Source organism: Perna viridis, chromosome 7 (assembly GCF_037379345.1).
Source record: "Perna viridis isolate PV_CMFRI_1.1 ecotype Kerala chromosome 7, ASM3737934v1, whole genome shotgun sequence".
Lineage (NCBI taxonomy): Eukaryota > Metazoa > Mollusca > Bivalvia > Mytilida > Mytilidae > Perna > Perna viridis.
Window position 1 is genome coordinate 35,395,378 of NC_142451.1, and position 14,195 is coordinate 35,409,572.

Here is a 14,195-nt window from a genome sequence, read left to right on the forward strand (position 1 = left end):
AGATAGTCAAGTATTGTTAAATCACTTCATAAACAAATGTACAGTTGGTGTACATAATCAAGATAAGGTTGAGTAGGGAGAGAATAGCTAAGGTATTTACACTGTCATGAAAAGAATGGCACTGAAATGCAATAATAAATGTGGGTGTTCACACTGAAACAAATTGAGAAAGAAACCATTTATCAACAGAGTCTTTATTTGACCTTTAACCTTTCAACACAGCATGTGTTCATTTAACATAACAATCATACTATTATATTAACCTACATCTTAAAGAAAAATTAGTAGATTAAAGAAAATATCATACCCAGAATAGGAATCAATAATTTAGATCACGGAAATGATGAAAAATGTTGAAATGATAAAGGTGGAACCACTACATAACAAAATGATAAAGGTCTGTTGGTGGAACCATTTAATAACAAAATGATAAAGTGTCTACAAAACCATCATGCAGACTAAAACCATTCCTATGGATTATAGTCTGGCTGGAACAACACACACAACTAGACCATTCCTATGGATTATAGTCTGGCTGGAACAACACACAGAACAAGACCATTCCTCTGGATTATAGTCTGGCTGGAACAACACACAGAACAAGACCATTCCTGTGGATTATAGTCTGGCTGGAACAACACACAGAACAAGACCATTCCTATGGATTATAGTCTGGCTGGAACAACACACAGAACAAGACCATTCCTGTGGATTATAGTCTGGCTGGAACAACATACAGAACTAGACCATTCCTATGGATTATAGTCTGGCTGGAACAACACACAGAACAAGACCATTCCTGTGGATTATAGTCTGACTGGAACAACATACAGAACTAGACCATTCCTGTGGATTATAGTATTATAGTCTGGCTGGAACAACACACAGAACTAGACCATTCCTGTGGATTATAGTCTGGCTGGAACAACACACAGAACAAGACCATTCCTGTGGATTATAGTCTGGCTGGAACAACATACAGAACTAGACCATTCCTTTGGATTATAGTCTGGCTGGAACAACACACAGAACTAGACCATTCCTATGGATTATAGTCTGGCTGGAACAACACACAGAACTAGACTATTCCTATGGATTATAGTCTGGCTGGAACAACATACAGAACTAGACCATTCCTGTGGATTATAGTCTGGTTGGAACAACATACAGAACTAGACCATTCCTGTGGATTATAGTCTGGCTGGAACAACATGCAGAACTAGACCATTTCTATGGATTATAGTCTGCCTGGAACAACATGCAGAACTAGGCCATTTCATAATATGGCATATGTTTTAGCTAGTACACATTTAGATTATTCTTATGGTTATAGGTGAGATCTGGATGTATGTTATTGTTAAGATAATTTCAAAAAAAGATGTAGGTCCTTTCTTTGCCCTACATTATGAGGCCCTGTGCAGGTCTGAGTGTTAAAAGAATAAGCCTGCAGCAGTGCTAAGCTTGTAAAAGGCGACTAAATAGTGCTCAGAACATAGGCGGGGCTAGGGATCTCTGCCCACAGAGCAACTGGGATGTGTGCCCCAGGTGGTGGAATGGGGTACCCCTGGCGTGTTACATGCTGGGGTTGTCAGGCTATAATATGGAAAACTGACTGCAAACCATAGTGGTGCACCGTGTTGGGAAAGATGCCACATTCCTCACACGTTAAAGAACCCTACTGTGGTATTCTCCCGGAGTAGGAACTATAGGGCTCCGCCACAGGAGGCTAAATTGCCCAACCCTACCCACCTCTCCCTATTTCCAGTGGCAATCAAAATTTGTCGACCCCATTGTCCTTGTGTCCCATCCCTTTTTCATTTCATGTTCATTTGTCATCAGTTTCATGTTCATCATCCGAATATAGCTGAAATATTGCTTGCTCGGACGTTAAACCCCAACCAACAAACAAACAAACCTACATTATGGGTGGACCAACAACATACTCACCTGGATTATTCTGATGACCTATGATATGTGGCTGGGACAACTACAAATCAAGATCATTCTTACAATGTGGTATTTTTTGTTTATAATAGATACATAGTAATATTATCTGTAAAATTTGCAATATTAAAATCTGGTTGGTTAAATTTGAACAGAAGATATCATATACTTGCAGCAGTTTATGTTAGGCTTGTATAGTAATGTGTGTTTAACAAGAGGAAAAAAATACTTTTCCAATTTTGTGCAGAGAAAAACAAATTTATTTCGTGTCTCTTTTTTAAAGCATAATGTTCAAGATATGTTACCTATGTAATTTTATCTTCCTTTAACCTTAGCAAGTGTCAGATATTTAATGATTTATTCAACTGCAAATGCTTTATCAACTGTAATGCTGGTAAAATCTATAGAGCTATGATTGTCTACACATTGTGTAAAGTATTATGACAATTATAGAAAATCTTCCCTCATAGAATCAATAAACCACTGTCCTAAAGAAGATTCCGTCAATCTCTAATTGACACAATAGAATCACACTACACAGAAAACAAATATAGGAAGTTATACAATCTATTTTTTGCCTTTAGGTTAATGGGAGTTAACTCTAGTTAATGATGTGTTACTTTTAAAAATATTAGATTAGTTATAGATCAAATAAGTCTGGTCAACAAACACAGTCACTTGCATTCACGAATGAGTCATAATTAAACCATCTGTGACAAATGAAAAATATGAAATATTGTTATGAAATATATTTCATTATACAAGGAACTAAGAACTGTATTTGATTTGCCTTATGTAACTAAATAGTGAGTTTGAACTTTCCTGATATATGCCTTAATAAAGTTACCCCCACCCCTCCTCCCTGCATATGGGGGTTTAGTATCTGATTATACATCTATCCATTGTAAAAAAATATGGTCCATCAGCATACTTTCTTGAATTTTAAATTTATATTGATGGAAACCATTTTTTTCCACATCAGGTCCTGTCATCTTCCTATTTTTTGATGGTATGAAAACTGATTTGCCTATTTCAGTATATAGTTAGCAGACATGGATAAAGGAGAAAAGGATGATCCTTCCAGTCCATCAAGAAACAACTTATTTGAGAATGCTGCAGCCAATTTACTTGGTTAGTTAATTGTTGAGTATAGGAATCCGATACTATTTTAATAATTTACTCCTAGTATTATATGTACTGCAATCATTTTCAAATTTTTTTTTACATTGGACAAACACATTGTTGAAATTTATTTAAAAAAAAAATTTTACTGGAATAATTTTACTCATATTTTATCAGACTTTTATTTATCAATTTCAGCTAAAATGATTCTTTTAAATATTAAAGCTTACTTGAATATTGTGATATTTTCATTATTTATTTCTTATTATATGCAAAGTTTTAATTCATACATTTCCAGGAATGTCGCCATTTGCCCTTCCATATGCTGCCCACCTTGCTCACCTGCCCGGGGCATTTCTCATGGGTCATCCAGGTTTCCCTTCAGCTTCATTATTTGGAGGACTTGGAGAAGGAGCATTAGGACATTTTCCAACATCACTAGCTACTGCTCAAGGTAAAGAATTTAGACCAAAGCTGATCATGACAAAGTTGATTATAATACAGTAGTACATACTTAGTAAATGATACAAACAATACTGATTCAGTTTGATCTGTATTATGATTTCTTTACTGTATGACATAATATTTATTATTTAACATTAACTTGAAATATATTATAAAATTATTCAAAAATATGTTTTTGACGAAAAATCCAGAATGTTGTTAGTTTGTCTGGAGATGTAGAAACATTGTGAGTGTCAAACACAACTGATATTTCACCTTACAGGACCACTTGGCACTGTAATAACAACTCCTTCAATAAATCTGGACTTAAGTAATGGTCTGAGCATTACAATCCCAACATCTACAGTTACACAGGACCAATCATGTAAGGCAGATGATCTGGTGTTGCTGAATGGCTTAAAAAAGTACCCCTTGTCACTTATGATTTAGAGCATGACTTCCTTACAGTGCTTTTAAGAACAGAGACTTTTTTAGAAATGTGTTTGTTATTAGTTTTTCTAACAATAAATTGTTGAAATAGTTACCTACTGTTTTTTAAAATATTCTTTTTTTTTAAATGTCTTTTTGTTCCAAGGTCTGTTCTTATATTCTTTGTTTGCATGTGATTTTCCTAATTTCTAGGGTTTGATATTTTTTGTGGAAAATAGAGAATGTGAAAGTTTTTGTTCATTGTTTTCTTGTTATATCTATAGTGATGTTGAGATGTATGGTTTAGTTAGTAATAAACATGGGTTAGTTAATACACTTGTCTGAAGCACTGGTAGAATAAGTAGTTAGTGAAATGGGGAATTGATTACATGAAGAGTTGAATCAAAACTAATTCAATCTGTTTCACCAAAAATAAATGGACAAAGAAGGTAAATTTTACAAAAAAAATAAGCATAGAGGGAATTAAAGTAGATCATATCTTATAGTTTTCTCTAAATTTGATGTTTGGTGAAAGTACAGCAGAACTTTATTTTAAAAAACAATGGACACTGATGTTGATTTCAAAACAATTGAGCCATAGTGTTTGAGAATTTTTGAAAAACCCTTTATTATCATTCTTATTTTGTCAAATACTATTATTGCTTCAAAAGGTAATTGTTTTACGGAAAACAAATTTAGTAGATAAAAAAGTTGTTTATTATTGTACTTTTCTGTTCTCTGAGAGGTGGATGTTTCTGTTTAGTTTTTGAAAGTATACCATAATTAGTTACTTGTATAATGATCATTTTCAGCGGCCTCTGCCTACAGCAGCTTGTTTAGTTCAGCATCAAAAGGATCACTTCACCAGAAATCATCACCAAAAACTCAATCAAGTTCCCCAGCATCATCCCCAAAGACTACCATCACCAAGGCTACAACGACCATAGCAACCACTACCACATCTAGCTGTTCTAACAGTAGCAGTAGGAAGACATTCACAACACCTGTTGTTGCTGGCACAACAGGGATCAGTCTGTTGTCTGGGAAGGTACAAAAGTCACCAATGAAACAAGCCAAGGTTGAAACCAAAACCAATGGGTCAAATGACACCTCACCAAACTCTCCACCGCAGAAATCATCAGCACTCAATCTCTCTGTCAAACACCAAAGACAGGAGAATGGTGTAAATGAGAGTGACTGTAGGTCAGATATCAGTACAGAGAGTTACGGTGAAGAAATTATCAATGGAGGTGAAAGAATCAAAGATAACTTGGTAGGCTCTTTACTGTATGTTTATAACCAACACTAAATTTCTCAAACATACAGTGTTCATGATTCTGATTCAATGTATAAAAAACATGTGAATTTAGCCTTCGTTTTAAATGCATCAATATGATGTCAAGTGAATTTTGGTTTATTTTTATATGGTGCAAAATATTTATTGCTACTTAAGGACAACGTAGATTTCAATTTGGGCATGTAGAATATTCATCTATTTGCCCAATAGTACAAGATTCATAAAATGTTAACATCATACCCTTTGTATGAGTTATGATATACTAGAGCATGTCAACACATGCAACTTCATGTTTTGTAAGGGCTTGATAGTGATTGCCACTACACTGTCTTGAATACATAACATTTGATGTCCAATAACAACTTTCTTATTCCTCACATTTCGGTGCCATGACCATGATGTAAGGAAGTTGTTATTGGAGATCAATTATTATGCATTCAGGTATGTGTAATGGCTATCACATACTTACCTCAACTATCCAGGGTTACACCTTTACAGTTGTATCAACAGTACCATTTCATTTATTTTTATGCACTTTCCAGTATACATCACTAGTGTTGTCACACACTCAACCGTTACTAAGTTATATAATTGTACTTAAGTAAATCAAAGCACTACACTTGAGATTACTGAAGCAAATGTAAAAATAGTTACTATATTCTATGCTAGTTTTTATATTACCCCAAAATTTTTTTTCTGATGTCCTGACAATAATTTAAGATTTTTTGATTTTTTAAATTATATCCCAAGTTGCCATACAGTAAAATGAAGACAAGGATTAATTTTAGTCCATGTTACTTGTATTGATTAGGAGTTAGGGTCCAAAAAGGGGCCACATCATTTCTGGGCAAATACATATCCTGAATCTAACATAATTCAGAGCTTGAATGTTGTGTCCAGTCTTGTTAAATTTAAACAAGTGTTAAAATCTGTATCAATAGTGTGTGTTAATTATTTATTATATTTATCCATAAGATGAGGTAAAAATACTTGGATGGAATTGCACAATACACAAAGTGTTTTATTTTTTGGTGTTACTCTGTTAAGTTGCATACTAACTATTTATTGATTTTTTAACAGTTTATCTGTTATAATTAAGGTTCCTTAAATTAAATTAAGTGAATTATACTATTACGATTATTGTATACTATGTGGTATTTAATGATTTTTTTTTATAAATTTCTACAACCAGCTGAGTAACTAACAAATTTATATCAAAAGTAAAAAGTAATAGTTTTTTGGGGGACTTGCATTTTAATATTATTCCGTTTTTATTACTAGGTATATTTTCATAGATGGTGTTCCAGGAGAAGGGAGGGAAGGTGGCATTAACCTGCCTATTTTGAAATTAAATTTTGTTATCTAAAGTGTCACATATTTATGTCCAGTGATTTTGTTCCTTGTTTTAAAAGAAGCCCTAACCTTTTATTTTTGGGAAATTTTGGCCGTATTTTCAACTCATTGGGAAAATATGGTACTGAGAACAGAAACATGTCATATGTCAATCTGGAAGTGAAAACCAATATAGGACTAACAAATACATTCTCCCAATATTCATTAGGTTACAACTTGACAAAAAAAAAAAAAACAGTCCACAGAAGTGAACAAAGTACCGAGCCGAGAAATCACGTCTAGAGGAACATTTTTCTGACTTACTTATCTGGTTTTCAGAAAATTATGCCTGACAATTGGGAATTTTCCTCCCTTTGGGAAAAATCTTTTTCAACATTTTTGGAAAAGTCTTCAGGGGAAACAGCCGATATTCAGCTGCAATAAAAGGGTAACAAAATCGCTGATGTCAAAACTTGAAAAATACTCAGGAAGGAAATGTATAGTTTAATAAATTTGTCTATTTAATTGATCATAATATCAAGGATTTATCCCATATGGTCTTACATAAATGAAACTGCTGTTATTCTTTGACTTGTTTGGGGTTATATTGCAATTCCTTTGTCCGTCTGTCTGTCCATCTGTTATACTTCTTGTAACAGGTTTCTCAGCTTCTATTGGAAGGAAAGCTTAGTTATTTGGAATATTGCTTTGGCATGATGACTTTTGTCGTGTCTCCCCTTTTCAGGTTCCTCATTCATCTACTTCCTGTTTACCAACTGACTTTGTCATTTTACTGGTTGTACATATTTAAATATATTTTCTGAACATATTTCTCTGCTTCTATATGAGGGAATGCTTCTCCTTTTGAGGTTCCTCTCAAATATACTTCCTGTTTACCGATCACCTCAGTGTCTCCCTTTCCAGGTTGAGTGGGTATTGTTAGAATAATGACATAACATGTAACCTCTTGATTATATTTCAGTTATGGAAAGCGGATCAGATTAAGGAAATATTCAAGTAGAAATTTTTAAGTTTTTTTAACAGCTTCATTCTATAAAGAGAATCTTATTTCTGTGTCAAACATTTAATCCCAATCCAAAGTATGAATTGTTTCAAGCTTGTATGTTGTTTGTATATTTGTCCCAACTATTCTGGGTTGACAACTGCAATTGTATCAGGCTGCGCCCTGCAAAGTATTGTTTTGGTTTTGAAAATTATAAAGCAATTCTGTTATTTTTACTCTTGATATATATTAATTTTCAGTCCAATTCTTCTGATCTTGAGGCTTCATCTAAATTGAATACTGGGTCCACAATCCATATAGATGGATTGAAGAAGAAATTGATTGCAGACCAGATTAGACAGAGAGTTCAGAATAAGACACAAAAGAATTCTCCATCCATAATGCAACCAATGAAGAAAGGCAGAGGAAGACCAGCAAAACCTTCTAAAGAAGAGGCTGCTTTTGACAGAATTCAGGTTAACCACCATATATATAGTTGGAATTGACCTTTTTTCTTTTGTAGAATAAAGTCATTACTTTTTATTAACCATTTATGAGATTTTAAAATAAAGTGCATTAGCTTTATTACAAAAAAATAACTAGAGTAGGGGCATTGTAGCTTGAAAATAAACAAGTACTATCTTTAAACAAGTATGTACTGTCTTTAAAAAAAGATAGCCTTTGCAGGAAAATTTTCTTCTTTCTTTCTTTTTTTCTTTCAAGAAAATAACACATGGCACGCAATTACAAATTTTCGAATGCCACTGAGTAATCAGTATTTAGCCAATCGGGAAACAGAATTGCAATCAAGTGACGCATGTTTCCATGGATGAGCGTCTTTTAGGTCAAACGGTAAAAAGCAAAAGTATAACGACTGCATCAGAAAAATGTAACTGAAAGTTTTATGATGTGTAGATGTATTTTTTTTTAATCCCAAGGAGTCATGAATTTTTATATTCATGAACTTCATTAGTGCATCTCATTTTGCTTTAAGTATAGGTCTATCAAAAAATCAGGTAGGGGATGATTCGATCATAATATATACAATAATCAATGGAACTGTTCAAACGCTTTTATAAGGTCCTAAAACAACTCTTTTTGTGTTCATTTCTTTGGATCTGCTATATATTGTGAAATAATTTCTTCCTTATTGTAGTGTAAACATTCTGGCAAGAAATTTTTCCTGTACTTTTCTTTAGTAGAACATAACCAAACTTGAAAGTATTAATATCTTCAGTGACAAACCTTTATTTGCACACTTATTTTTGAGGCCTACTGAAGGATCTCCAATCATAAGATATATGAGATAAAGATATGTGTGAATCGCTTATCCTTAGCTTCTGTCTGGTTTTAAGGCAGAGCTATACTTAAATACTCCTAATTGTGGTTTTGTGCTCATCCAATGTTTTTTTAATTGCCTGAAGGCAGTACATTTGACCACCAATTAAATTACATGTACAATGTACATGAAATAACCAGAGTTTCTATCTATTTTAAAAAACAATCTCAGTTGTTATGTTTTTATATCTTGCTGGCTTTTTTTTAAATATCTGCCTGTAACTTGAACAGACAGTTTATCATGCTTTGAAAAGTGAGAGTGTCTGGATCTCTATGAAAACTTAAGCAAACTTTGATCTCAACCAAAATTGAATTCTAAGGTTCTTTTATGAAAGTAATCTATGTTGTGAAGTGGCTCAAATTAAAAGTCAATATTCCTATTTTTAATATGACCATGTATTAGGATTTTTTTGGATTTTAGACCATAATTAGTATGTAAGTAATTTTAATTTATTAGGTACCCTTTTGTTTTGTGTGAGAAACCTACTGTTTCAAGTAGTTCGTTACAATCCATATTCAGAGATGTTTCTTGTTTTTTCATGAAATTTTATATTTTCCTGACTTTTTTTGTAATGCCTCACCCAATTGATTTCATATTTTGTATATATCTTATCATGACAAGTTACAAGTTAAGTTCGAATGACATTATGGTTGATCGATTTTTACAGAAGTTATGGCCCTTGGACATAGAAATTTTCATGAAATTTTATGTTTTTCGGACTTTTTTTTGTAATGCTTCATCCAATTGATTTCATATTTGGGATATTGTCTTATCATGACAAGTTACAAGTTAAGTTTGAATGACCTTACGGTTGAATGATTTTTACGGAAGTTATGGCCCTTGGACATAGAAAATTTCATGAAATTTTATGTTTTCTGGACTTTTTTTTGTAATGCCTCATCCAATTGATTTCATATTTGGTATATAGTCTTATCATGACAAGTTACAAGTTAAGTTTGAATGATGTTACAGTTGAATGATTTTTACAGAAGTTGTGTCCCTTGGACATAGAAAATTTCATAAAATTTTATGTTTTCCAGACTTTTCTTTGTAATGCCTTATCCAATTGATTTCATATTTGTTAGCTAGTCTTATCATGACAAGTTACAAATTAAATATTATTGCGGCAAAATGGTTTATATGGAACTTATGGCCCTTTGACATAGAAAATTACATAAAATTTTATGTTTCATCATTTTGATGCAAATTGCTGCTGTCATTCTAGAGTTATGTTCCCTGTAATTCATAATAACGAAGTTTTTTTCAACTTTCCAGGTGATAGAAAGAGAATATCTTTATGCAGCTTTCTGTAATGAAAAAATGTTATTATCTACTGTAAAATGAAGCTCAGGTTTGATTTTGATGGAATTTGCTTTTGCTGTTCAAGAGTTATTTTCTCTTGATTGTTAAAAAATAACACCATCCATTGTTAGTTCACATATATAAAAAAAAATCTCATAAAGGCAATGAGTTCAAAGGCCGAAAGGGGACACTGTATTGCATCAGCAATACTGTCAGAATGCTTGTTCTTTACAATATTATATTAATGACTTTGGTATTTACATATCTAATATGGGTGAAAATATCTAAGACAAATTTTTCAATTCTTGATAATAGGAATATAAAAGACAGCAAGAGGAGTTAAAGAAACAACTTGAAGCAAACCTCAAAGAACATGAAATGCAATTAAAGATGTATAAAAAGGCACAACAAATAAAAGAGAAGGAAACATATACAAAAATTAACCAGCTACTGGAAGCTCATCAAAACACTCCTAATGAACAAACTAAAGCTGATTCAAACCCCTGTACATCTAAACAGAAGTCTAAAAGTTTACTGGTAAGGTTCACAGGGTAGAATTCTTATTAGATAACGTCTAAACAGATGTATGATAGTCCATTGGTAAAGTTCATAGGGTAGAATACTTATTGGATAACATCTAAACAGAAATATAGAAGTTTACTGGTAAGGTTCACCGGGTAGAATCCTTATTAGATGACATCAAAACAGAAATATAATTGTCCATTTGTAATTTTCATAGGTTAAAGCTCTCATTGGATAACATCTAAACAGAAGTATGATAGTTCATTAGTAAAGTTCATAGGTTAAAACTCTCATTGAGTAACACCTAAACAGAAGTATGATAGTCTATTGGTAAAGTTGATAGGTTAAAACCCTCATTGGATAACATTAAACAGAAGTATAATAGTCCATTGGTATAACATTTACACAGAAGTCTTACAGTTTAATGTAGATACAGAGACTTGAAATCAACAGGATTTTTTTCTGATGTATCAGGATGTCTTTGACTTTTTTTAAAGAAAATTACACCCTCTTTTACAATTTTATTTTTTTTTCAGGCTTCAATAGAAAAGTTGAAGGCTGCTTCAAAGTCATCACAAAGTAATAAGTCAAAACACAAAAATAACAATCCTTTGTCTCCTAAGTTAGGCTCACCATCAAGAAAAGGTGATGGCTCACCTCCTAGGATAAATGCTATTACATCACCAAATAGAAAACTAGGTGAAAAGGGACCAACAATTATGAAGAATGAGTTAGGGTCACCAACTAGGAAATCAGCAGGAGGTTCTCTAAGTGGACAATCTGATGATGAAAGTATCATGTTATCTAAGTTATCATCACCAACTAAGAATGATCCTGCAACAAGACTACCATCACCAACAGAGAGATCAAAATTGTTCGCTGAAACTTTATTTAATAAGATTCGTACTGAGGTAGAACGAGATAACAAAAACGATGAGATGAGGATGCGTAGTAATTCAGGAGTAAGTGCTTTAACTGACTCTGGTCAGAGTCAGACCAATGATGAAGACTCAAGTGATAGTTTTGGATCACATGCTATGGAGTATGACACAGATGAGAGAACTGGAGAAAGTGATGTGTCTAACAGAGCATTCAAGAGAAGTGCAGATGAATTATCTGAAGGTAAATATACTGAACTCAATTGTTTTATAAAAACAATCTGTAATGTAATGCTTTTTAAGGCTTAGTAGAGATACATTTACATATTTTGTTCTCTTGATAAGTTTTATTATCATTGTGTTCATGCTTTGAACATCATCTCTTTCATGTACATGTATATGTTGGCTTAATGTATTGTGTTGTTCAGATTATGAAGGGTCATCAAGTAGTGGTAAGAGACCAAGGGTACAAACAGATGAAAATATCTTAAGAATTCCCCTTGGAAGAGGATGGAAAAGGACAACAACCATACTAGCGATTGGCAAAAGAGGATTCATTGGGGAGGTCTTGTATTATGCTCCATGTGGAAAGAAGATGAAAACAATACCAGATGTCATGAGGGTAAATCTCTATGCAGTTGTAGTGTTATAATTATGCAGCTACTGGGTTTCTGGTAGTTGTTAAAAAATGTCACTGATAGTAGTAAAAAAGTTCCATAGTTTGATATTTTGTCAATATATTGAATCATATTTTAAATTAAAAAATTTTACATCTATAATTCCTAATTGTTTATACTTGAATTTTAACTACAATTTCTTATACATTACATTTTCTGTTTTTCCAGCTTTCAGTGGAAAAATTAAAGGCCTAAATTCTTATATGTTATATAAAGTTAATAAATTTCCCAAACTACTTATGTTGAGGGTTTTTAAAATTGCTTTGTTCTTGTATTGTCAGCCCATCCAATGGCCAGTCAGTTCATTCATACATTACTGTACACCTTTTAGATACAGATTTCTCAGTTTCTATTGGAGGGAATGTTTAGATATTTGGTGTAATGCTTTTGCATGATGACTTGTACCATGCCTCCTCTTCAGGTTCCTTGCTCATCTCTTTTCTGTTTACTGTACAACGTAGTATTTTTTTAGATTATGGATAATAGTTATTTAGGGAACAGACTTCTCAGTATCTGTTGGAGGGAATGCCTAGATATTTGGTGTATCGCCTGACTGATATGTTTAAGTTGGGTATTCTTAGCATGACATAGCGTGCAATATTTTTTTTAATTTCTTGAAAATTCTTGTTATTAGATCATAAACACAATGAATAGAAATTACCATGTCGTACTTATCGGTGTTGATTCACTTTAAATAGTTTTTGTAACACTTTGATTACTACATTACATTTCTACAAGTGTTTCTATCAGTATGTATATACATAATGAGAAATTTAACAGGGGTTCAAAATTACTTTCTGGAGTGGGAGGTCCTTGTCTTTTGCAAGTTTCAAATCAAAAGTCAAATTGTGGAAAAGCATAAGTCCAATCAGTGTCAATTAAAAGGGTTGTATGTCCAGGACCCATGTAAATGGTATTTTAAAGGTCCAAGGTCAAAAATTGATGGCTACAGGCCTCCACTAATTTGTACTCCTGATTTAAGTGATGTTACTCATAATATTTCAGTACATAGACAAGCATGTGATTACAAACCTTGGGAGAGAGAATTTTTCATTCAACACCAGAGTCAATGTTGGAGAATTTTATGAACAAAGAGAAGAGAATGTAAGTTTCAAACCTCTTACATTAAGCAATATACCTTACCTAATTGTCAGTTATCTTAACAATATCTGAAATTGAAGTTACATTACCATTATTGTTGAAGATTCTGTTCCTAAATTTAAAGAAATGTCCTAGAAACCATTATTATTGTACTTTTTTTAACAGAACTTCTGTTTTAAAGTTTATTTATAAGAAATATAAATTTAATCCTCCTTAAATGAATTATGTGCAAATATTTTGCTTCCTAAGAAAATTACTTAAATAGTAAGCTGCATTGAATTACATGTAATTAAAGTTTCCTAGATAGGTGAAGTTTTCAAGATACCAAATGCATTTTACTGAAGGCTCCAGAAGTTTGGCCAGTCAGTTTTAGTCATTTGATTGATCTGAAGATTTGTCCTTGTCATAATTTTCTATTTATACAGATTGTGCAAATTTTTGATATTTTTTGCACATTTTTATACTGCCAAAAAAATTGTGGTCATGTAATGGTATGCTGACAATGTCATTCATTTATATTTCATATCCAGAAAATAACTCATTTATAAGTGATTAGATCTTTATGAATTTTTTTCACAAGGTGCCATATTACAAAAAAGGGCTTGGATTGATTTTGGGGTTTGTGACTGGATTGGTTTAGGGATGAGGGGTCAAAAGGGCCAGAAACTAGCATTTTCAGTATATCTGGACAGTAACTTGACTTTAAGTGAATGGATATCTTTTGGATTGTATATGTTTGATACCATAGAAGGAAGGCTGGATTTGAACTTCTATAGAGTTTTATGATATTGCTGTCTAATAAAAG

At 32.7% G+C, this 14,195-nt stretch overlaps 1 protein-coding gene across 13 annotated transcripts in view; it reads left to right on the top strand.

The window, feature by feature from the left end:
• The window catches only part of LOC148612458 (bromodomain adjacent to zinc finger domain protein 2B-like), a 69,924-nt gene that overhangs the window by 22,690 nt on the left and 33,039 nt on the right, over positions 1-14,195 (top strand). For 11 of the 13 annotated variants that reach the window (XR_015924413.1, XM_088593887.1, XM_088593886.1 and 8 more), the window contains exons 3-11: positions 2,981-3,075; positions 3,365-3,520; positions 3,794-3,895; positions 4,752-5,212; positions 7,832-8,047; positions 10,528-10,749; positions 11,271-11,856; positions 12,041-12,234; positions 13,295-13,393. Coding sequence is in view for 12 of the 13 variants with exons in the window: in XM_088593887.1 (XP_088450013.1) it covers positions 2,997-3,075; positions 3,365-3,520; positions 3,794-3,895; positions 4,752-5,212; positions 7,832-8,047; positions 10,528-10,749; positions 11,271-11,856; positions 12,041-12,234; positions 13,295-13,393 (2,115 nt within the window). In the remaining variant the exon portion in view is untranslated. The remainder of the gene's footprint in view (positions 1-2,980; positions 3,076-3,364; positions 3,521-3,793; positions 3,896-4,751; positions 5,213-7,831; positions 8,048-10,527; positions 10,750-11,270; positions 11,857-12,040; positions 12,235-13,294; positions 13,394-14,195) is intronic. The other 2 variants (XM_088593896.1, XM_088593898.1) reach the window with 1 other exon arrangement.